At 29.7% G+C, this 26,109-nt stretch overlaps 4 protein-coding genes across 7 annotated transcripts; 1 reads left to right on the forward strand and 3 right to left on the reverse strand.

Annotated features, from left to right (window-relative positions):
- The first annotated feature begins 8,951 nt into the window (after window positions 1-8,951).
- On the forward strand, window positions 8,952-13,179 carry LOC8269113 (protein ECERIFERUM 16). Of its 3 annotated transcripts, none has more exons than XM_002517797.4 (5): window positions 8,952-9,108; window positions 9,419-9,864; window positions 10,643-10,755; window positions 11,554-11,658; window positions 12,387-13,179. In XM_002517797.4, the coding sequence occupies exons 2-5, from the start codon at window positions 9,483-9,485 to the stop codon at window positions 13,089-13,091; spliced, it is 1,305 nt and encodes a 434-aa protein (XP_002517843.1). In that variant the 5' UTR covers window positions 8,952-9,108; window positions 9,419-9,482; the 3' UTR covers window positions 13,092-13,179. The 3 variants fall into 3 exon arrangements, with proteins under 3 accessions (XP_002517843.1, XP_015574021.1, XP_015574020.1); XM_015718535.2 differs by having other exon boundaries at window positions 8,956-9,108; window positions 9,415-9,864; window positions 10,646-10,755; XM_015718534.2 differs by having other exon boundaries at window positions 8,957-9,108; window positions 9,415-9,864.
- A 221-nt stretch (window positions 13,180-13,400) lies between these two features.
- Window positions 13,401-14,348, reverse strand: LOC8269112 (glutaredoxin-C9). The gene has a single exon (XM_002517796.4). It carries the CDS (start codon window positions 14,187-14,189, stop codon window positions 13,740-13,742), a length of 450 nt encoding a protein of 149 aa, XP_002517842.1. The 5' UTR covers window positions 14,190-14,348; the 3' UTR covers window positions 13,401-13,739.
- A 3,113-nt stretch (window positions 14,349-17,461) lies between these two features.
- On the reverse strand, window positions 17,462-21,659 carry LOC8269111 (prohibitin-1, mitochondrial). 2 transcript variants are annotated; one of them, XM_002517795.4, is made up of 6 exons: window positions 21,503-21,659; window positions 20,782-20,969; window positions 19,544-19,660; window positions 18,730-18,900; window positions 18,207-18,419; window positions 17,462-17,898 (listed from the first exon to the last, which is right to left on the reverse strand). In XM_002517795.4, exons 2-6 carry the CDS (start codon window positions 20,956-20,958, stop codon window positions 17,704-17,706), a joined length of 873 nt encoding a protein of 290 aa, XP_002517841.1. In that variant the 5' UTR covers window positions 20,959-20,969; window positions 21,503-21,659; the 3' UTR covers window positions 17,462-17,703. The 2 variants fall into 2 exon arrangements, with proteins under 2 accessions (XP_002517841.1, XP_015574012.1); XM_015718526.3 differs by having other exon boundaries at window positions 20,782-21,003; window positions 21,503-21,641.
- Window positions 21,660-24,471: 2,812 nt separating this feature from the next.
- LOC8269110 (fasciclin-like arabinogalactan protein 6) lies at window positions 24,472-25,494 on the reverse strand. The gene has a single exon (XM_002517794.4). It carries the CDS (start codon window positions 25,397-25,399, stop codon window positions 24,659-24,661), a length of 741 nt encoding a protein of 246 aa, XP_002517840.1. The 5' UTR covers window positions 25,400-25,494; the 3' UTR covers window positions 24,472-24,658.
- Window positions 25,495-26,109: the final 615 nt, after the last annotated feature.

The raw sequence follows: 26,109 nt of genomic DNA on the forward strand, positions 1-26,109 counted from the left end.
TGGTTCCCTACCCAAGACAGATATATATATATATACAAGAAATTTTGAAACCATGCATGCTGGCTAGTGGTCATCATATGGAAAAAGCAGTGCCATGGATTTATATGTTGTAACTTGTCAAAAAGAAAAATAAAATTAAAAGAAAGATAAGTTAAACATGTCTGAGGTTAGTGTGACTGGCTTGAGACGCCTCTCCACTCAGAAACCTTCTTTTAACCTCATTTTCCACAAAAGTAAAAACATTGCCATCATCATCAGTTTTTCTTCCTTAGTCTAAAATTTTAAAGCTCTCAAGTCTCTTTCCGAAGTGATGGTTCTTACATTTTACGTATTTCAAATTAAGGGAAGTCTATATATGATCAGTTGTTTCTCTTTTTTTTTTTGGGTTAATTATTATTATTATTATGATGTATTTTCTTGAATTGCAAATCTGCCATGCACGTGCATCCATGCACGTGCCCAACTGTCAAGGAAGGTAAATTCCAAAGGAAACGACGAAAATAACACATAAAAGGGAATAATCGTCCTAATGGCAGTACGCCTATGGCATCCCACAGTTCAAATTGACCAGAGCCAAAAAGAAACAACCCACTTGCCATTGTATTATTTTCAGATGAGTATTTTGCCAAGAGGATTATTATGATTAATTAAGCAGCATATATACAATACAATTGGTAATTAATTGTTGCCTAATGAAGTTCAAGGATGGAAGTTTGATTGGCTGCTTATTTCTTGAATGGTAGCTAGATAGATACAATCACTTTACACTTTCTTTTCTTTCTCTTCAGTCACCCTTTATGCATGTTAGCTTTTCTCTTTTGTAAAATGTAAAGTGTTCTTTTTTTTTTTTCAAAAAAATTAAAAAAATTCTTTTTTGATTTCCTGTAAAAGCTCTGGATATGAGAGGTGCATTAGCTTTAGATGGTCCATATATAAAATAGTCTTTACCTTTAAATTCTTGAAGGATTATTTGCTTCAGTATGAATTAAAACTATTTATGGAATCACTCTCATGTAGGGTTTTAACTAAACAAACAAACAAATAAATAAATACAATGCAGATGTTTTAAAGAGATTAAGATAATTCATTGAAGTTGTGCAATGAATATATATCATGTCATCTTTGATCAAATAAATTATTGATCATATATATATATATATTAGTATAAGAGAGGGTATAGGGAAGAGGTTAAAAGACAGAGAGCTGACAAAGGCAGTGAATTTTTGGAAGTGTGGAGTAGTAGTCTCCTTGTGGGCTGACTTTTCCTGCTAACCCCTTTAATCATAATCATAATTATCTAATGATGTTTTTGCTTTTGTAAGATAGTTTAGTGTATAATCTTGGAGTTTAGCTGTTGAACTTTGGCAACTTAAGAATATTCTCTCCATCTCCAACACCCCTTCAAAGGCTTCAACTTTCAATGTCTTATACAAAACCCCACATAAAACTGTTTTCTAATAATATTTTCTTTTCTTTTCTCTTTCTCAAGAAAAACATAATAAAAGAAAAGGGTTTCCTCTCTCTCTCTCTTCTCAAGTTAGAAACCATGTACACAGATAAGAGATTTTGAAATGGTTAGAAGGAGGGGGGGTTTAGGGAAAAGCAAAATGTTGGCACCAAGGGTATGTTTGTTTCTTTGCTTGTCTTTTTTCTACTTTGAAAATGAAGGTTTAGCCTTTTTTTTTTTTTAATTAGTTTATAATTGTTTTGTGCAATTCTAAGAAATCCTAAACCAAGCTGTGTGTTTTTACTGATTTCAAGAGATTCATATATGGACATAAGTCACAGCTCCTGAAAACCTAGTCACTGATCATGTGACTCAGATGGAACCATTCCTATTCAGTCCTTACATAGTTTTTACTATTACAATATTTTAACTTTGTAATTTCTTTTCTAGAATTCAATAAGATTCAAATCTTAGAATAAAACATATTTATATTGGATCAAGTTGTTGGTATCCTATTATTACAATATATTTATCCATAAATATTTTTTAGACTACATTAAATTAATAAAATTACCTTTGACTTTGAAGCTCCATTTGTTAATAATAATTATTTAAAAATAAAAATTAAATACTTGGGGTGGTGATTTTATGGGTCAAAAGCTTATAAGTTTGCAATTAAATCATGAATTCTTTGGGTTAAAATTAAAATTTGAAAATATGTAAGGCAATTAAGATTAGTTTTACTTTTGAACAAAAAGATATCCCAAAAGGGAAAGCAGATTTTGGATCTAGGATTCCTACGTACAGCAATTCACATGCTTTGCCTATATCAAAAGTTAGAGAATATATGCCTTTTTTTTTTTTTTTTGTAAAATCTTTATTTTTCCTCCTTTATATATATATTTTTATATTTTTTTTCTTTTAACTATCTTTTTTATTTGTGATACACATGTCATAACAGCATGACTAATCCAAATAACTTTAAAAAAATAAATAAAATAAAATTTAAATAGCTATGTGAATATTCCTTCAAGATATTGGTTGATCATCACTATAGTGCTTCATAACTAGAAGCATATTACAAATTTTAATTAATTGAATTTATTCTAAATCAGTTGTATATAATTTACAATTTACTCAATCAAGTCAATCAAGTTTAGCTTATAATTCAAGATTGTAAATTATAGTTATTAAAATAAATTATTATTCAATTGGTCATCTCAATTTTTATATAAAATTATTAAAACCATCAAAAAATAATTTCATCTAAAAGTTTAAACAGTTGGAATGAAGTTTTAAAATTAATTTCATATTTCTAACACACTTCTATATACAAATCTATTCTATTTTATGTTGAAATACTTAATTACTAATATAAGAGTGATTAAATATCTTTTACTCGCAATAATTTTATATTTGTATAAAACGAAATTCAACACAGAATAACCATCAGAAGCGATCGTATAATTAAAATAGAGATATATATTATTAATAATTGTGATCTTTGTTTTAATTTCATTTATGGGAGCCCAAGTTCATGTCATGATGTTGATATGTGAATAGAAAATATTAAAAAAAAAAAAAAGGAGAGTAAGATTTCGGGCAGCAAAATCAAATGAATGTATGATTAGGGGAAAAAAAGAAAGAAAAAGGGTAAGTAGGTAGACAGGATCCTTTTTTTTCCCACCTGGTCAGGTCACTTATATTAAACAGGTGATGAAGATGGAGGACAAGTGGTATAACACAAAAAGGAGCACAATTTCGTCTGCTAATGAATTAGTGCTGAATAGTATCTAACTTATTTTCTGATATCGAACAAGACAAACTGTGTTTTCATGAAATCATTCAATGAATGATATATTCATATATATATACATTCTATATAAGAGAGATTAAAACAAGAGAAAGGTGTATATATATATTGTGAGAATATCAACTAAAGTATGTAAATGTCACCTAGTGGAGATGGTAATGGGTTTCTTGTTTGTTTTCACTTACAAAAAAATTTATTGACCAACTCATTTAACCTATTCTCTCACTTTCAACCATACATAAGCTGTTGGTCAAATTGATCAAACCAAACAAAAGTAAAGTAGCTCTTATATCTTTAACTTGTTGAGTGTGACTGTATAGAATTGTTCAGTATGGAAAGAAGCATATCAGTTGATATTAACCCACTGCCAAAAAATTGATTTATAATTAACCTTAATGACTCAATTCTTTACTTACATATAGCTGCCAAGGCATGCATGCTACAAACAATTAGTGAGTATTCATGTTAAAAAATGTAAGTCGGACCGTATTCACAGGATTAACTCGATAGTAAATGCGTCAAATTTTAGATCTGAGTTTTTGTTTTTTTTTTTTTTTATCAACTTAATTGTTCTAGCTGTATTTGTATTTGGTATGAGTATTTGAACTTATTCACAGTCTAAGCAATTATTTGGGGGTTTGGTGGAATTTTAAGTGAAGTTCTAAATTCATTTAAAGACTGTATGAACTTTATTCAAATTTGAATTGGATATATACATATATATATATATATATACTTGATATTGGGTGGACACTGAGATCCCTAAAGAGATCTATAAACCCTTTAAAGAAAATAATGAGTAGAAATATTAGCAAACTGTATAAAAAAGAATTTAGCAAAGGCACCGTCATTAGTTGTTCAATTGCCGAATGTGTGTTTCTTTATATTGCAGGAATCAAATACTGAAATTTTAATAATTCTCTTTAAAATATATTAATCGGTTGTCCGTTATGAGATTATTGTTATTATTTTGAGTATAAAAATTATAATTTTCTTAAGTTAAAAAGATTAAACCTTTTCCAATTCAAAAAGAAATTATATGTATAGAATTTGACTAACTTAAACTAACTGTATTTAGAAATAAATCAATGGGACATATAAAATTGATAAGCATAAGATGAAAAGACTTTATTAATCTATCAACTAATGTATTATTTATATTTATATAAATTAATATCAAAATATGATTAATAAATTATTTTTTTAGGATCAGAAATTATTGTTTAATTGAAAAGTAATTTATAATTAATTAGTATGATAATTATATACTATTTTCAATCATAGAGTTATTATTTAATTAAAAATAACATATTAGTTAATATATTAATTATATTATAACATTATTAAATAAGAAGTTTATAACTAGGATAAGGAGAATATTTCCTTTTTCTTTTTTTGCTCACATAAGGAAACTATTCTTATGCTTGTATATACAAAATGAGGAAATTCTTATCTAGGCTTTCTAATACACTATATAAGAGAGTAATATATATGTTTGAGTGTTTTATATTTTGGTATTGGATAATTGACACACACTCATTTAAAATTAATAAATATGTATCAATAATTTATCGGTTTATTATATAAATAGTGCATACACCAAATATAGTCAAGAATTTTCTTACAAAATGATCACAGTATTCCCCAGTTCATTCTTCATTCCTTAAATTTTATTTATACTCTTTTAAATATTAACTTAGACATCAAATTTAGTGACTAGACAAAGTGTATGGTGCTTTCCTCACTTTTGTTTGTGAATTTAACGCCAGGACTTCAGGCAGGGATTAACGTTGGTGAAGACTAATTCAAGTTAAGTCATAAACTCAAATTCAATACACTGAAAAAGGAGAACAAAAGAATGTAACAAAATGGTGTAAAAGAAAATGTTAACCATATATAAATTGCATTATGCTCCTTTTCACCAAATAATTAATCACATAATTAGTATCAAAGAATTTTTTTTAAAAAAAGAATGTATTAAAAATGTATCTTGATGATGGAACTATATTTAGTTCTTTTACTAAATATTGCTCAAGCTATATGGCTATATGTATATCCTCCCAAAAACATTGAAAGAGACTACCACTATATGCTCAATCAACCAAATTATAATATACTCATTCAAATACCATTTCAGAAGATTAAAGATCCTCTTTTTTGGATTGAAATTAAGCAAAGTTAAAGAAAGAAAGCACCCCACTCTCTCTCTCTCTTACATGAAATTATGGTCCCTACATGTTCTCTTAAAAGGCAAATTCTAATTGATAAACCCATTCTTGGATACATCTTTGTATGTGTTTGAGATAGAGAAAGGCACCACATAATGCCCGAATCATAGAATTAAGTATTCATATTCAGAACTTAATTAATACAAAAATTAAGTTATGTATGTATATATTGATAAGAAACAAGGGTCCCCATCAATTCTTTTTTTTTTTTTTGATGAGCACTGAAATTCCACTAAGGAGAAGAAAAGAAAGAAGGGGTTTCAATGAGTAATTAATTAATTAATTGATAATTAAGAATTTGGTTGGAGATTATCCATCGTTAATCATGCAATTAGTGCATATATTACACGCGGGGAAGAAAGAAAAGAAAAGACAAAAACAAAGAACTTGTTCAAACCATTATTCACTATAGCTAATTAATTCAAACACATATTCAAAAGGGAAGGCCATATGTATCTTCCACTCGGTTTGTCACTTAAATTATTTGAGCAAGAAAAGTATACAATGATTGATAAGAGTTAAAAAGAAATTTTAATTATTTACAAAAAGTGGTCTTTTATAGTGCCCAATTTGACGTTAATTTCCTCCAATTACATATATAGCAATGGCATGCATGCCATTAATTAATGTGAATGGCAAGAGATTTGCTAATTATAATTAAATTAAGGATTAGGTGAGTTTAAACCAGGATTACTATAGTTACTTTTAGCTTTTTCTATCTTGTATTTGCAGGGCCGAAAAACATATTAGATTCGAATCAAAATTCAAGACATGTATCATTTTTAGCAAATCTTAACTAGTGAGCATCTATATATATATATATATATATATTAATTTCTAATATTTAAATTTTATTGATATACGTGCTTAATTTTTGACACATAAAATTTTTATTTTGACATATATATTTATTTTTAACACATAAAATTTAAGTTTATATGTAATTTTATAGTTTTTTTATTAATTTATTAATTAATAAGTTACATTCCTAATTAAATACTAACTTTAATTTAAAATATATATATATAACTTTTTAATATTTTTTAACTAATAAATAATTTCTAATCAAATAATAATAATCTATCTTAAAAATAGCATATTAATTATATTTTAATATTTTATTAACTAATAAATTAATTTTCTAATCAAGTAATAATTTTAATATTATATTCAATAATAAATTAATTTTTAATTATATAATAGACTCTTAATCCTAAAATATAGTAATTTAATTTATGTAATACTAAAATTAATTAATAGATATTTTTAAAATATTTTTTATATTATAGCACTAATAAAATTTAAAATTTTAAAAAAATTAAAAAATATATTTAAAAATAGTTAGTCTACTATTATTTTTAAAATATTATAAATAATAATAAATATTAAAATCTTTATTAAACTGTGTTTATTAACTTGATTTATAGTCGAAATAATAATAGCGGTTATGCAACGTACAGATAAACGACTAGTTAAGATCGTTAGTAACTACCTAAATTATATGATAAATTGGTAAACTTACCTATTATTGTATTGTAAAACCGATTCAATAGGATTCTAGAGGAAGAGTTATCATATTATTATAATTATATTTTAGTATTAAAAAGAGAGGAAAAGGAAAACAATTATAGACTTATAGTTGATGTGATCATTAAAATAATACATATCTAGGTGGTATGTTTCAAAATAAAATATTAGTACAAAGATTCAAATCAAGCAATTGATTTGCTTTATCGTAGCACACTTTATCAATTATCAAAGAAACAAATGATTAAAAAAAGCTAATTAATTAGGTTGCATGTTGAGCCTTGTTATTAGTTGCCACTACATCCATTACCATTCCCTTTATCTCAAATTGCTTCACTATCTATGAATTAATTTGGCTTCTCCTTCTCATCCATCTCCACAATTTTCCCAACATTAGCAATAAAATGCCACAATACAAATCAAAGGGTTTCACAAGGTACTTTGTCATTATAAGATTTATTTTTTAATGATGTAGGCAATTAATTGGTATTGTTTTAATTAATTTATTAATTGTTTGTAAAATTGTATATAATTTTTAATTATTTATACAAATTAAAATTATATAAATCATTCTTATATAATTGTTAAGTCCCGCTGACTAAATTTTAAAAATAGATAAAAACTTTTAACTAATAAAAATAATATATTTTATTAATCGACGACTAACTACTATATAATTAGCTAATCTAGCATCTAATTATATTAATAAATTATTAAAATTAAAATAATATAAATTGTTATAGATTAATGAAGTGCAAATCAAAATTTCATATCAAAGATATGGATGTGTTTTTCTCTTTTTAAAACATGTAGAAAGTCTCAAACTTAGCCAATTATAAGCTGCTTACACTCTTTGCAATTTATTTGCAAAATGGGTTTTTATTCATTTATTATAAATTCAATTAGCTATTGATGGCTACAAAATAGAAAATATTAGTCATTAATACTGATATTTTAATTCTCCCTAATTTTAATAAGTAAAAATACTAATACTTTCTGATTGGCTTATTTGTAAAACTAAGTACTTTTGTGATATTGCTGAGACTTCCCCCCTCCATCAAAGGGATTTTCATGGTACTTTTGATGATTCTCCCTCAATCAAGGGATGATAAATGATGTATTAAACTTATGATGTTTGGTATGACAATATACAGTCATGGTACCCATATTTTTTTCCTTTATTATTGTTTCTTTTCAATTTATTATTGTTTATTTTAGGAATTAAAAATTACTTTTATATCAATCTTCTTTTAAGATCTATTATTTTGAGAGAAAAATAAAGTTAAAAATCATAAGTAATGAGAGTTTAATCGAAGTTTATTATTCTTTAGACAAATTAAGATAAAAATTTACTTTGTAAGAAATTTATTATAAGAAAAATAAATTTCAAATTGACTCCTATTACAATTAGAATTAACATCTAAGACTTTTATGAATAAAAATTATAATTCTCTATATTTTAATAAAAATATTTAAATTAAGTTTATGAATTTTCAATTACCATTGCTTTCAAATTAAATGGTTAATATCATTTAAATGTCCACTTATCACATTTAAAGAAATATTAAAAGATCTTATTTTAAATTTTAAAAGATAAAAATATAATTTAAAATTAATATGAAAATAATATTTTAAAAGATAACTAAGTTCTCTAGGAGTGGGAACAATAAGATCTAAAATTTTAAAAATTAAAAGACTTAAAATTTATAAATACCGAAATTTAAAATTTTACTAAAAGAATTCTTAATAAAAGTAAACACTTTTTACCAATTGAGTTAGGCGTCAAATATATTTTTATGTGATATTATTAATTATAAATTTGAAAAATAATTTTTACATATGTTAATAATTTTTCTTAAAAGAAACAAAATATTGTGAAAGGATCATGGGCTTAAGCATAGGGATCCAGTGTGCAGCCCAACTCAAGTGAAAGAGGCAGAACCCAACTCAAATCCGCTGAAACGACAGAGTCTCACTTTCTCAGCATAGCACTGTTCACTTTCATGATTTATTACTCTCTGGTCTTTATAGTAGTTGCCCAGATTCCGTACCAAAAGAATTCTCCTTGTACAAGCTCAGCTTAGACAATTCAGGTACTATCAGCGAATTTACTTTATCAAAGGTTTCTTATGTGCCCTGTCAGTTTACTGGGTTTGGTTTTGTTGGTATGTTAGGGAAATTGACACTTTTTTCTTTATAATTTTTTTTTTTTTTTTTCATTTTGTTGATCTAGTTGCATAAAACTCTCGAATTTTTGCTTAATGGGTATATCGTATTATTGTAAAATGACATGTAAAATAGAAAACTTTATGTGATTAAACATTTGATTTTTGATAACCGGAAAGTAATTGGTTATTGGTCTATTATATTAAAGTTTTGATTTTTCTATGTTGTGCTAGGCAGTGGTGAATTTGAAGTTCCAAAATGGGGATGTTCTAAATGTTTAAATGAGCATTGTTTTTCAATAATGGATTCAAAAGCATTGGCAAAATCAAAGAGAGCTCACTCATTACACCATAGCAAAAAGCAGTTTCATTCTGGTCAAAAAGCAAAAGTTAAAGCCCCAACTGGAGGTGCTACTGATGCTGCAAGTGGAAATAAGGCGGTAGGGAAGCAAACTAGGGAGAAAGCTCGACAGTCTGGGCTCCCTTCGAATTGTGATCGTTATGAGGAAGAATTTGATTCAGGTTCTGGAGATCCTTTAGGAGATAGTATAAATAACGCTTCTGATATTATTTTGCCTAAGAGTAAAGGTGCAGACTATCGTCACCTGATTGCTGAAGCTCAATCTCAGTGCCAGTCAGGTTCTTACTTGGATATGTTTCCTTCATTGGAGGACATTTTGCCTGGTATTCCTCTTGATGCTTTTAACTTTGTCATTTATTTGGTATTGTTCAATTGTCTAAATGACTTAGAAATGCTGTATGATTACTTATTAATTTAGTGGTGTTTATTGCCATTGATCAAGAAAGAAAGAAATATGATTATGTCCTTATGACTTTGTAGCCACATACATGAGTAAATTAATGCAATATCTTTCTGCTAGAAGTCTGAAATGCTGCAAGGAAAAATTTACGTGCATTTCTGAAAACGGCTGAAGTAGTATTAGTATGGGATGTTAGAGGTCTAATTCGTTCTCAACAAAATTAAAGCATGTATGTGGAATTAGACTAGGCCTTTTATCAGTCATATGGCTCAGTTCAAGAGTTAAAAATCTTATTTCTTTGACAAACTTAGTGAAAAGACTTTAGTGCAGGCAATGTTAATTTTTTTGGTTTGTTTGTTTTAAAGAAATTAGAAATCTGATTCTCCTTTATTTGACAATGATATATTATATCCTTGTCAAGTTTTTTGTCCATTTTTCACCTGACTAGCATATTTCCATGACCATATTTGAGTTGTCATCTGTTGTCTCTGGCTATCAATTCTTAAATCTTAAGAGCATCTGATATTGTCAAGAGTTTAGATTAGCTTATAAATCGATTGTTTACATACTTATTTGTGAAAACAGATTGGCTTCAAGGTTGAGACCGCATTGTCTCTGCCATTGTTTCCTGCAGTAGTCTTATTGAGGTATTACTTTTAATGTTTGGCATGAAATCAATGGTGTATGATGTGATGTAACAGCAGACTTCAAACTCGGAGTGGGGCCAATGCTTTCTGTCAGGGGAGAGGGCATTCTATCATGGACTGGGGATGATAATTTTGTTGTGGAGGATGAATCAGCTGTGAGCCCTGAGGTAATTGGTTTTTCTTTTTTCTCCTTTGTTGATAGTAAGCTGGGACATATAATAACTGTTGAGACATTCATTTTGCACCTTTTCATTGTCCCCTTGCCCAGATAGGTTATATATCAGCTGCTAATATAATAAGCCCAGATCTCTAAGTTTCATGCAAATGAAGCTTGGCTCTACTCCAGGGTTTATCAGTATCCTTACCTTGAAATCAAATAATACAGAAAGCGTTACTGATTGTTATTATTTTTTGATTGTTCTTGTAATAAAAAGTGTTCTTTGACTTAAGATAGCTAGAAACCTTCAAACTTGAGTTTCCTAGTCAGTGGGATTTGGCCTTGTGTAATAACTTGAATTGGCATCATGCATCCACAAACCTGGAAAAACCAAAAACAATATTAGATGTGTCACACTGGTATATGCTAGGTGCGTAGATCCTTGCAGAGAAGGTGAGGAATACAATCCTCTCCTAGAATATTTGGTGCTTGCTGCAAACTCCATTTAATATCGACAGCACATCACACAAATTATGTAGGATCTAAAAGATTAATGAAATTGGTAAAGAAAGATGGAATGCATCTTGGTAATTATAAGGCAGTTCTTGGGCATATGATGGGTACTAGAAGTGCTAGGCACTGATTCTTATGCTAACGTCAATTTTCCTCTCCTTTCACTATTTTATCAGCACTCTACTTCTCTTTTCTTAATTCAGATTTTTTCTTCTTCCTGGCTTAGCTTATTTATGCGATGTTCTCTGTTTTCCTGTCCTGATATTGCTGACCTGCAATTTGGTTTTTTAATCAGGCACATTTTCTCTCCCTGAATTTGAGTGCTCTTGCCGAACAACTACTGAAAGTAGACATTTCAGAGAGGCTCTTCATGGAAGCAGACATATTACCACCAGAGCTGGTATGCTTGACATTCTAATTCGATTTGTGAATACTTTGAGATCTTTTGCTAATTTTAATGTCAGGTTAGATTTATTTAGTAGCACGGAAAAGGATCCCTATAGCTGGTTCCATCTAGATTGAGATTAAGGTTTAGCTGAGTTGAGGTTTCTGAAAATTATGGAGTCATGTTATAATAATAAGCTTTTAATACTCGACTAGTTTGGCCTGCAACAAAATTTTCTTCACTTCAATCCTGCAACGAAATCTCTTGAGATGCTTACAAGATGCCCTAACTGTAAGAAAGAGTTTGCCGGTATGTCACAAATGCTACAGATTGGTCTGGAAGACTGATATAACAATAATTTGCTGATTTTCTTACTTGGAATTAGGTCCTTGAAGTTACATTGGCATTCAAACACATTTCTTGTGCATGATACAGTTCTGAAAATTATCAACTTGGTTTTCCTTTGCATCCAAAAGTTGCACATGTTGAATCATATAATATAACAACAAAACGAGGTTGAAATGTAACATGTTTGTAAATTGCATGTCTGCTGTCTTGATTTCAACATCTCATGCTAAAAGTAACATGGTTTCATGTAACATGTTTGTAATTGCATGTCTACTGTCCTGATTTCAGCATCTCATGCTAAAAGTAACATGGTTTCATGTAGCATGTTTGTAATTGCATGTCTACTGTCCTGATTTCAGCATCTCCTGCTAAAAGTAACACGGTTTCTTTGACAGTCTGGCCATGGAGCAAAGGCAACCAGTAGCCTGGAATCAGAACAAAAGCAAACAAGTGAAATGAAAGTAAATTCAACAGTCTCTGAAGAATTGATATTAAAAGATTTATCCGAGAAGAATGAGTTTGCAAAACAGAGCTCTGAGGTTATGTCATCAGAATCTATTCTTACTGGCCAATCAGACCCCATTTCACTTAATCAAGAATTTGATATGATAAATAAAACTGAGGGTGACTTCAGTGCAAGTCGACACAGCAGCTCCTGTGAAAACAGAGCTATGGAGTCCCCAGCAGAAATCAGTGGGAGTTCTATCGCAGACCCCAAGAAGAAACCATATATGTTCGAGGCAACAGCTGCTGAGGCAGAACTTGATATGCTTCTCGATTCATTTAATGAGACCAAGTTTCTCGATTCTTCTGGCTTTACGTCTGCTGCTTTTCCCTTGTCCAAAAAAGAGGCTCCTAGAGCTCTGCCACAACTCATAAGAAACACCCCGAGTTCTTCTAAAACATCCATTTCTGCCACACTGGATGATGCACTTGATGACTTACTCGAGCAAACATCCAATTTGTCGAACCAAAACAATTCATACCAGTCGGTGAAGGTGACAGCTACTTCAAACGAAATGCAATCTTCTTCTTCCTCTCGGTCTGTAACAAAATCTAAAGTTTTGGATGATTTTGATTCATGGTTAGATACACTTTGATTACTGTAAAAGCTAAAACACCTGACCAATGTATCCTTTTTTGTTGTGCTTTAAACAATACTAGAATCTATACTTTCTTTTTCTGTTACTTGCATGAATAGCATACTTTGGTTAAAAACCAAACCATTGAAATGGTCCAATTAGAGGATGTGATTACATAAGCATTAGCCATTGATGACAGTGAAGTGAATGAGCCCTTGAACCAGCCTTATTACTATTTAAATCAAACACGTAAGCTTGTCGGTCCACAAATATGTGGCACTACAATAAAATATATCATTTTTTTCTTTTAACCCTGAAGAAGATTTATTATTCCAGGAAACAGCTGTGGAAATTTGTTTAATTACTAAAAATCAATAAAGACATGTAAGTCTTCCATCCTCCACTAAAGAAACAGTAACCAAAACAAGAGAAAAAAAAAAAACAAGAATTCTATAGATCAAGGGTAGACATAGACAGATGAAAGAAAAAAAAGAAAAGAAAAGAAAAGAAAAGAGTTCAAATTTGTTTTTCTTTCTTCCTAAATTACAAAATCTAAATCTTCTAAAAGACCCAAAAGTTAATCAATTCTCCATTTCTTCTAAGCTAAGCTGCAGCAAATTTAAAAGAAAGAAAGAAGTTAGATAAGGAACAAAACTGCAGTAATCTTCAAAGCCATAGAGCCCCAGCATCTTTCAGAATAGGCACCAATTCTCCTGATATATGAGTAGCCATAAGCCTATCCAGTCCTCCAAACAATCTACCACCAATAAAAACAGCAGGAAGCTGCACCTTGTCATCATTACCATTATTATCATCCTTATTATTATCCACAATCAGCTCCAACTCCTGCAACACACTAATCTCCTCCTGCTCATCGATCTCGAAGATTGGTGGGTTCACACCAAGACCTAAAAGCAACCTCTTGACCACATGACTCATACAACAGCCTTTCTTAGCAAAGACTATAATAGCATTTTCTCGAACCATGTTGCCCATGTTTGTCGACCCTTTTAACACTTGTTTAGCAGCAGTAGTAGCAGTACCAAAAAGGGTTAAAGGGCTAGTAGTTTTGGTGTATAGAGGCAGCCATGACTTGTAAGGAATTGCTTGCTGCATTCTTGCTTGATAAGAAGAGAGACGCAGAGAGAGATATACAAAAGAGAAGATAGATTTTGGGTGCAATGGCTAGAGATATATGTGTGTGTGTGTATATATATATATAAAGAAAGAAGAGGAGACTTTGAATTATAATTGCAAAAGAAAGGTTTATTTGGGCGTCAACGGCAGCCGGGGTATTTTTCTTGTTTATACTTATACACACTGTTTCTGAGCTGTGGGTGACGTTTCAAATTGTGTCATTTTCTTGGCTGTTTGCCTGTTTATTTTATGTATGAGCACATGGAACGTAATGGCCCTTACGTCTTCTCTAATAATGACTCCTTCCTCTTTTTGTCCTACAAATTTTTTTTTTATATACATATGCTTGTTTGACGTACGTACTTGTGTACAGATCTTTATAATTAATTGGTCATAACAGAGAACTTTCATAATTTTAATAAATATTCGAACTATCAAATTTAAATTTTTAAATTTATAATTAAATTCAGCCAGCACAACTATTTTTATCAAAATTTATGCGAATTAGTGTTCAAATAAATTAAAAAAATAAAAATTTATATTCAAATTCCAATATCGCAAAAATATTTAAATTTATAAATAATTTCATTGTCAATTTCGACTTTTGTTTAATTAGAAAATTCTCATTTTCAAACTAATATTCCTCGTTCACACAACCATCCTAGGTTTAGAAGAAATCAATAATTTATTACAGAAGGCAACAGTATGGTTAAGGATGGTGTAAACAAGCAGTGACGTTTACCAAAAATTAGAGATAAGTAGCTACAATAATCTTTACGTAATATCTACCACAAATTTATGTGTAATTACAAAGTGAACCAAAATACTATTTCATACATAAAATTCATTGTTTAATTACTACTAATTATTAGTACTTAACACCAACTAAATTCATTTGTGACTAAGTAATTATACTTATTAATTCAACTATCATTTTATAAAAACAGAAGTGCTTTTTTTTATTTTTTTATATATATATATATAAATTAACTAGAAATAATATTCATAGATAACAATAATCTTTCTTTGCTTGCCGGATAAGGATTTTTCTCAAGAAAAGAAAGAAAAATAACTAATAATCACGTTAAAGAAGTGGGGGAATAATAATAAAACAGCGAACTGAAGTGGAAAACCGAGTACGGTAATAACAACAGAGCAGCCGCTGTTGGACGGTGGGCGCGGGACGCTGACGTAAACCTATCTACATTTTAAACTCACCGCTACGTCATCCACCTGTAGGTGACGTCACCTTATGGTGCCCCACCATGAAATGGACGTTGATTCACCGGGATTGGAGAATAAGGGTTCTCAGTCAGGATCGATTCATCTATCCCGCATAAAGATAAGCATATGTTTCAGCGACAAATTCTGATGATAATGGGATCTTACACTAATTTTTCTAAGATTTACCATTTCAAAAACCCTTTTTTAAAAAAAGTAAATTTGTCAATACAGTAACCTATAGTTATCTGCCACGCTTTCAGGTTCATTTGGCCTTCCATCTTGATGACATAATGTGTTTCTTTTCTTTTTCAGAAAAAAGATTGATATTTTGGTTATTCTATCCTCTTGGACATGGACATGCTTACGTGTCTCAATAGGAGTGGTAATAAGGAAGTGTATGGTACAAATGTATGTGTAGGGTCCGCCTGGACTTCATGGAAAAGACAGACTGCTTAATTTCTATAGATTTAAGTGGTATTATATAGTTTTTAGCACAGAGAAAATTAGAATTAAGTATAAATTATATAGTTTTGTTTTAATGGGTACCACTTAAATCTATATTGTCATATTCATGTCAAGTCACTCGAGCCTATACATTTTTTTTTCTTTTTTTTACCTTTTTTCAGGAGTAATTTCTGATTCAATAAATATCTTTGTGCAATAAATTGATTCAACAGCATTGATCACATTCTTATATCATATATATAGAAAGAAGTGATATCACACATTTTATAAAATGTATTAAATTCAAAAAAGGGTGGCCATATTTAACTCTTATTTATATTCAAAATACTATTGTTTCATTCTTATCTTGATATATATCATATATGATAAAAGATATTAAACTTGTTTGGATAATAAATTTTAAATCTATTGCTGTATTCATAGCATTTCAAATAATCCATGAATAACACATTTAACTCAAATAGTTCTCAAAATACTGTTACAATATTTATATAAATTAAAACATTAAGTGTCCAAGTAACACCCAGTTAACTATAATAATATGTATTATATGCAAAGAGACTACATTCAAACAAAAAAATCTAATGAAAATACTAAAAGAAAATTGCATAATTGAAAAGCTTTTTCAGGTCTCCAGATGCAACATATTGGGTATTTTCATAATTTATTTATAAAAAAAAAACAGTATTTCATAATAAATAAGATGGATGGAAACTAAATATGGTATGATTAGAATACAGATAGTATCCTACTTACCTTATTGAAATGGAAATGTTATCTTATTAATTTTAAATTTATTCATATCTATTAACGGGTTTGATTAATTTAATTGGATAGAGTTCGAGCAGATACCAGAGCTGGAAAAAGTTAATTAAAGAAAAGGAAAAAGAAAAAGAAAAAGAAATTACAAAGCAAAAGCAGCTATAGAGATAAGGAAGGCATAATGTGCAACTAAATTTGGTTATGTAAAGTAAGGGAAGCACGAAACCAGTAGTTAATATGTCAAATAGTTGACGTTTCCAAGCAATCCAAAAAAAGAAAAGCATTTTTTAGAAATTAATGCTAATGCCAAATATCTTAGACGTAAGGCCTTGAAAAATTCAAAGTAGCTTGCATCATCTAACCCTAAATTTAGATTAACATCTTATAAATTAATCTAACATGCTGACATGATCGCATGGACCCTTTTACACAACCCTAAACATTGCTGAGGTTGCAAGAAAATGACACAACACATATCAGATTTTTATATAAATTTTCTTGAAGCAAGAAAATCTGAACTTTCTTTCATATTAATACTACTGATTTTTATCATTATACTACTTTTTTACTCCACTTGTGATAATATTTATATTAATTAATATAAAAATTTTGATAATTAACTGTTGAATTAACATTTAAAAGAATAAATTCATAACAGGTACAAAAATAATTATCAAAATCAGACGGAAGAGATATGAATTATATTCAAAATCAAGTTTATTCCTGAATTTTTCTTGAATTAAACAAGGAAAAATAACTAGAAAGATACAGGTACTTAGATGTATTAAAATGACAGGAAATAAAACATCCAACTAATTGTGCATTCCAATCAAAAATTCCAGAATTCCCCAAGGTAACTGTGCATCTCACTCGACAGTAGTCTCTTAAGCCATATTTAATCCCATGTTTGCGAAAAAAAAACACATCTACCAAAAGAAGAATGGACAGGATAATTTCTTCCCCCTACATTTACTGCATTTAGTTTTCAGGACAAACTCCCAATTGACTGTTCTCTGAAGAAAAGCATTACAGAAAGAGATGTCTATTTCTTGGGATGGACTTCTAACTCCATCTTCTGAAGGTTCAGTAGCAAATCTTCAGAATTGAGGAAAACCTTGTTGGCTGAATTTGCAATTGTATGTGCAATTTCTCTAGCAGCTTCAATCTTCCTAAGTGTAATAAATGCAGGATTATTGGCAATGGCCTGACCTATTAGCTGGGCACTAGTAGCTTCTCCCTGTCAACCATAAATAGGCAGAACTGATTAGGTGGATGGGAGTGTGAATTGGCTGGTAAAACAATCAAGAAACATAATGCGATAAAGTAAGAGGTAAAAGTGTTGTACAGTTATTTTCACAACTCAGCTTAGCATGCAGAAGCTCAAACTTTTTTCTATGAACAATCTAGTGCTAAGTATCATCCTGGAAGATTAATCTATTAGAAAAATTTATGTATATATATATATATATATATATATATATTTTTTTTCATTTCCCTGCAATGGCTAACAAGAAGCACATAGAGACTAAGAATTTCTTCTCTCACCTCTGCTCTGATAACAGCACTTTTCTTGTCTTGTTCGGCTTTTTCCACAATAAATTTAGCCCTCTCAGCTTCCTGTGCCGCCACCTGTTTGGCTTCAATTGCAGCTGTAAATTCTTTCCCAAAAGTCAAGGTCGTTATGGACACATCATCTAGCGCCAGGTTAAAATTGGCTGCCCTCTCTGTCAAAATTTTCCGTATTTCTCTACTAACAGCCTTCAAGATACCAAAGTCAGTCAACAGATAATCATGCCTAATAACCAAATACAGGATACAGAGACCAATATGATAATGATGATGAAGAAGATGATAAAGCATTATTTTCAAAATGGAGAATCTAGAGAAGATGTGATGAGCATCTTGTGAATTTCTCTGCTAACAGCACATGAAACCCAAGGGAACTGATGGACATGATGCTCGAACAACAACATATACAAGATGCAAGTATCAAAAGAATAATGACAAGAAAGAGAACTTTAAACAATGAGAATCAGTAAGAATTTATAATAATTTGATTTAGCATTACCTCTCTTTGAGTAATGAGTTGACTTGCATTATACTGAGCAACCACAGCTTTCAATGTTTCATGAATAATAGAAGGCAGAACTCTTTCATTATAATTTTCACCAAGGGTGCGATAAATTGTAGGTAATTCGTTTGCCACAGGACGAGTAAGAACTCGAAGCCCAATCTTAACCTGTACAGCAATGTCAAAACCCGAAGTTCAAAAACAATTCATTTATAAATACTTTGAATATGCATAAAGATAGGGGAATATGAACAACAAGAATATGATATCCGCTCATACAAGTAAATCAAGAACAATATGGGATTAGAAAACTTACACAAACAAGCAAATTGTTTGTTTATCAAATTAAAGTAGTAAATAATATATAATACAAAAAGGTTAAATAATCTCAATCGGTGATCCATAATCTTGAAAATTTGCAGATAATAACCTAAAGAAGAAAACAATGCTGTTCATGCAAAGGAAAAAGAACAGAAGCTGAACATAAGATAGTCGGGCATAATCAAGAACAATATGGGATTCACAAAGAAGCAAATAGTCTGGCACATCAAACTATAGTAAATAATATTTAATATAGGAGGTTGGATAATGTAGCTGGGGTCCCATCATTTCGATGATTAGTGGAGAATAATTTAAACAACAAAACAATGGCTCTTAATATCAAAAAAGATAACAACTTAAACACTGAAGAACTTCATCCGGAAAAGGTTTCAAAGTTTTAAAAAAAAAAGAAGGCATCAGCTGGAAAAAGAATATTTTCACAAAAATTTCTAACAATTTGCTAAAGAAGAAAATTAAAGAATTAATTTACCATCTGGAGATCACGGCTCCCGGATGTACTCTCTACCAAGTGAGGTCGTGCCCGAACATCATAAATGACTGGGCGTTCAAACCATGGAACCATAAAGTGTGTCCCCTCGGGATAAACCTGTATATTGAACAAGTACACTGATTTCAAGATATCAATCCCTCCTCCCCAAAACCAATTTATGAAATAGCTAAACAACACCATGGCAAGAGAGGCTGGAAGAATTGAAGTGCCTCAGAGAATATATAATTGTTATAATAAAAGATGGTAAATACCCAGCAATCAGAAGAATGTTTGGGCAATCATGCCAGTAGCTTTCAAAGTACCAAATTCCAGAAAAGTGACTAATACAAGCTTTCTGAATTCAACAAGAACCAATGCAGGTAACAATCTTAAAGAAACTTGCTAATAATATTACTGGCCCGTGAAGGTTTTGATGTTCTTCTGATTATATTAATCAGCAACAAAACTACATGATGCTCGTTTGTGCTCATTCATGAAATCTCCAGATTTGCAAGATGAAACAAGAAAGTTGGTATGAAATCAACAGATGACCTCAACAACACAAGATTGCAGAAGATAAAAAGTAACAAAGGCATGCCTTGCGAATAACATAAGCAAATCTTTCAGAGAAAAGGTATTAATTAAGCCTGCACCACATATAAATGAGACAAACAAGCAAACAGATTATATTAGCCATCAATTTCAGCAATCATACAGCTACGTGACACAAGGAAAAGCTCAAATAACATTCACCAAAATTTTGGAACCCTAATTTAGACAAGAACATTTTGATGATTGTTTTGTGGTGGGGTTAGTGACGAACAGGGTTAAGTAGGAGAAAGGGTTATAACTTTACTAGTGTTCAATCCCAATGGAAACCACACATATCCACCATGAGGCCAAACATGAACATATTCAGATCCATTTAAACTGCTTAAAATGAATTCCTTCCTGCATTTCTTATCTCTAATAATATGACAGAGAAAGTATATAGCATAAATACCATAAAATACAAAGGATAAGAGGTGAAAATAACTGGAAGTAGGAAAAGAGAAAAACACTTGAGAAATGGTAACAAAATTTTAGAAAACAAAAGATATAAGAAGATTTAAAGAAAAAACAGTAATCAGTACACAATAATAAAACTATATGTGAGAAGGAATCAGATTTGGCAACACCATTTAAAAGCATATAAACAGCTAGAAGCAAGTTAAGAAACTCTGATGTGAAGTGATAACCTTGTCTTTAACACCAACTAAACGGTTAAACATGATGGCCCTGTGTCCACCATCAACATTGTAAAGGCTGTTAGCAGCTGCATACACAACAAGCCCACCAATAGCACTAAGCTTAATCAAAGAGGAAGCCGCACCACCACCTGGCACCTTAGGAACTTTCACATTGTTGAAATTCATCTTCCCAAAAGCTGAGTACAGAATCGCAATGTCAATCAGGGGAAACTGAAATATGAAAGTATACAATATCCAAAGTTGCAACAATGTTAGTTTCTTCTAAATTCAAGTTTAATACGTCATCCCTAATTAAAGTTCTATAGCTCTAGTCTTTAACAGGACTATGATACAATCTTTAAAATAAACACATTTGGGTTTATTACACAAGCACATTTCTACCAATTTACAGCCTCAAACCTAAACATTAATCATTAAAATACTCCAAAAGATAACAATACCCCAAAAATTGAAGGACAATTCAGACATATTTCATTCACAAAATCATAAAATAAAAAACCTCATAAAAATTGAATTCTATTCTTTTGGTATTCATTAACATGAAAAAATAACAAAACTCCACAAAACTACCTTAAAATAAAATCTGATCCTTAAAATGTTAGTCTTCCAATTTTTTTTAAGAACAAAAAAAGGAAATCGGGTATCAATCAGAAGATAACAGCATCACAAAAAGAAAACAAAAACAAAAGAAGTGTGAGAAAGTGCAGACCTTGCAGTCTTCTTCGAAGAACAGAGAAAGAGGAGAAGGGGTTTAGGGTTTAGAAGCCTTCGAAGGAGACGAGAAATGAGAAAGGTCTAGAAGAATAATAGGGTTTTACAAAGGCTTCGGGCCTTTTTGCATTAAAATTGGCCCATTCATTTCTCATTTCTTGCTGCAAAAGGAAAATGTAATAATTATTAACAGAAATTGAAAAGAGAAGAAAAAACAAATGAAAACTTTATGTTTGTACTTCTCTGTGAAAGAAGGAAATCACCATCTTCAATTTATCAATAACACCATTTTGGAATTATTTTTATTTACTCTACAATAAAATTAACCAAATTCTTACTTGAAAATGGCATCACAAACTAAGTTTTATAATTTTTCTATTCACACCCTAAAATCATGGAATTGCAAGAGAAGAAAAATTATCGGGCATATAAACAAAAATAGAATTAAAAAATATTTTTACTTAAATTTAGTGTATATATAATTAATAAAAAGTGAATATTTATGAGTCTTTTTTTACACTTTAATATTAGATGATAATATCATATTTCATTATTTAAAACTAATAAATATTTATTAATTATCTATTGATTTGATATATAAGTGAAAATATATATTAAATCTAGAAATACATACACATTCAGAACAAATGGAAAAGAATTTTTATTACTTTTAACAAATTGGTGGATCTGTGGCAAGAGATTAAATCCATCCGTCGACACTATTGATTGAATAAAATTAAACTCTGAGATTTAAGCAGCACAAATTTTCCTGACATATTTAGTATTGTCGTCTCTAATAAACATTAATATTGTGTTTGGTTGAAATCCATAAATTTTATGAATTTATTTACAAATCCAAAGTTTATGTAATTTGAAAAAAGTGAAAACTAATTTAAAATTTTATATATTCAAATTCGTATAAGATTAGTTATAATGATAGAATTTATAAATTAATTTTAAATTAATTTATCAATGTATTTCATAAATCAAAATATCTCATTCAATTTTATTATTCTTATTTAATTTTTTTAATATATATTTTTTTCAAATGAAATTAATTATTTAATATATTTCACCTTATGATTGTAATATAATCTATAGTAAATTTCTCAAGCTTGTAGATCGAGGCGCCATTCATAATCAATATTCAAACAGCTTAAACTTTGAAATGTATGAGGCTAAGCAAACAATAAAAGTTATCTCTTTTTCGGTTCGGTTTAGTCGATTCAATATTATTTTATAAATAATTAGTAAATTAGTTGTATGAGTCCAATTTTAAACTAAACTAATTGTTTATTCAACCCAATCAAATACTCAAAAACATTAAATCAATAACTCAAACATAACTGAATCGGCATCCAAATGCAGAAAACAAACACTATGTAATTAGTCCTGCTTAGTAATTAGTCCTGCTTAGGTTAAACTTAATATCTAGTTAATCTGCGTTTAAACTATTCAGTTTGCTAATTTACTAGTATTTTTTTATAACTTCTGTTTTCAGTCAGCAACTAATTAAGTAAATTACTAATAAAAACAGAGAAATCTTTACATATATTATGATAAATCATTAAGAGGTTTCAGAAATCGTATATGTTAATCACTAGGATTTTAAAGAGCTAAAAAAGTTGACCTAAAATTTTACAATGTAGAAGTTAGACAAATGAGGTGGCCACGTTAGGGTTTCTTCATAAGGGTCTATATTATATATGTCAATTCTGCTACTTGCATGTGGAAAATGAAGATGGAGCTCTCACAATATGTCACCTCTTAATTATTATATCAATTTAATCACAAAATATTAATATTATTACTAAATTTGCAAATAGAAACAATATAAATTTGCATATAGATTTGAGTTGAGACTATTATGTTATATGTATCCTTTTGGTTTGAATTACTCTTAATATATATACATGCATATTTTTGAATTAAATTATTATCTGCATATTCTTTTATGAGAATTAATATATGCATATTGAATGCGAAGAAGAATTGAAATTTATACTTTATTAATCATCTATCGGTTTGGTGTATAAGTGGGTACATATACCAAGGTAAGAAGTTTTCTTTATTTTAGATCACATTTTTTACTTGCATGAATTCAATATAAAGCTTAATTTATAGATGCTTGAGTTTTTCATATACTTATTTATTTATATTGAGTTTCTGAACCACTAGGCAGTTTCCTGACTGTTAGAGCCATGAAGCTCTCGAAGGCATCTTGAGTTTGAGACCCACTTTCTTCTTCCTTTCAAAAATTGTAATTGTTGGAAAAAAGAACATCGAGCTTTTATCAATATTTAATTAATATTTAAATATTAAATAAATTCTCATCTTTATAATAGATATAAAAATTATATATTTTACGATTCGTCTCGGATAAATAAAAATTATATTAGACTTGTTTCAAGAATTAAATGTTAATTAAATTCCACTTGTCATATATCAAAAGATTATAATTTAATGCTAAATAAGATATGACAGATAAATCCTCACCATTTAAAAATTAGTTCAACTGATAAAAAATATATATCTTTACGAATAAAAAATATTAAATTCAATTATTTTTCTATACATTGTATAAATTTATTTTTTTATAGTGAATATAAAAGTATTTATAATAAATTTAAATGGATAACTATATATATAATATCGCTCATGGCATATTGTGATGGAAAAAAAATAAATTCTCACTTATAATCTGAATATATAATTATTAGAAAATCTATTTGTAGAATAAGGAATGTAAGAATTTTTTAAATCTTTAATGAGAAAGACTAAATTTATATAATTTAAGGGATATTTTCTAATTTTCTAAAAATCTAGTTACTTCATGAAAACAATAATTAATTAGGAGTTAATGAATCATGGATGGACAGCAATATGAACGTCTTTACAATTTGAGATCCGAATTTTGGTTAGAGTTTATCTAATTAAAAGAAAAAGAGGAATTAGAAAGAAAAGATATGTAAATAGAAATTAAATTACCAAGAATGTGAATGAAAATTAAATCCAGAAAAATAAATTACATTATTAATAAGAAATTGTAGAAAAAAATAAAAATAGAAGAGCAAATCCAAGAGTATGTCATCCAATTGAGAAGAAAAATGAAGAAATACATAAGCAAGTACACCTGTTTAACTCCATCTCTTTCTCAAGAAATAACTCCCATGCAAGCCAATCCTAACCCAATAACAAATCCCAAAGCCACATTTGTCCTTACACCACCTGAAGTACCTTTATCAGACGACGGCTCTGAAGCCACAGTGTCGTTCTTCGAGGACCCACCAGAAGAAGTTTTAGCCGGCGGTGCTGGAGAAGCTGTTGGTGGTTTAACTCCAAACAACTCCTCAGGCAACAAAACTTTGTCAACTTGGTAAAGTGCCAAAGGGAATTGCTGCCTAATAGCATTATTGATTTGAGTCTCAACAATGCCAGTTGATACATTAACTTGGTTGGCTTGGCCGGTAAAGTTCAGACCAAAAACACCACCATCTTGACCAGTAGCTTGAGTCCTGACTGGGTTAGGAACTAGTAAAAGATTGCTCAAAGTGTAGAATTTAGGTGTGATGTGAGCTAGAACAAGTTGAACTTGTTGTTGAGTAGAAAGGTCATTTAGAGTGCCAGCTTTAAGGTTGTTAAAGGCGTTATCCGTCGGTGCAAAAACAGTAAACCCTTCAGTTGTGCTGTTGAGCTGGTTCTCAAGTTGGGTTGCTACTTGGGTTGAGGTTAAAAGGCGAATAAATGTAGTGAATTGACCATTCTTGTCAAGAATTCCGGTGACATTGAGCGGACCGGAAGGTGCCGGAGCTGGGGCTGCAGGGTTCTGGGCCTGAGCTTGGAGAGAGAGAAGAAGGATGAGGGCGGTGAGAGGGAGGAGAGTGGTGGTGGCCATGGTGGTTCTTTTAGTTGTGTGGTGGAGGAGGGAGAGTAATGGGGACTATATAAATGGGATAGGATTTGGACTTTGTTTTGTTGGAATGAGCTGGCTATGAAGTAGAATCAATAGACAAAGGTTAGTGACAAAGCTGGCCATAGACTTCCAAATTAATTAATTAGTACCATTTATAATTTGAAAACAGATTAAATCATGCAGTAAGTTAATTAATTGTTCTTTTTTTCAGAAATAAGAGAATTGAAATAGAGATTCAAGCCAATAATTGAGTTACTATATAAACTAATATAAAACTTTAGCTGCATTTTAGCTAGCATGTGGTTGTATAAGTTGAAATCTTAAAGTTGTCAACCAAGCGATGGTTCAACCACTTTATTTTTAATTTTATGTGTGCCTAACTTATAATATTTTTAAAGCTAAAATTTTATATTCACACTTCATAATGGTAAAATAATATTACCATATATTCATCTGAAGTAAAAATATTATTTGAAAAGAAAAATTATTTGTTTTTTTTCTTATATCTCGTTTAATAAAAATATTAAAATAAATTACGTGTCAAAAACAATTTAATTATTGTGTAAATGAGATATTGATGATCTCTTTTAGTTCAATTTGAATATAGAACTGAATTAAAACTCATGATTTTATAAGGATCCTACCGGACCTAACTAGCTTGAACATTCATCCAAGTAATTTGTTAAATGATG

Source organism: Ricinus communis, chromosome 7, assembly GCF_019578655.1.
Source record: "Ricinus communis isolate WT05 ecotype wild-type chromosome 7, ASM1957865v1, whole genome shotgun sequence".
In the NCBI taxonomy this organism is placed as follows: Eukaryota; Viridiplantae; Streptophyta; class Magnoliopsida; order Malpighiales; family Euphorbiaceae; genus Ricinus; species Ricinus communis.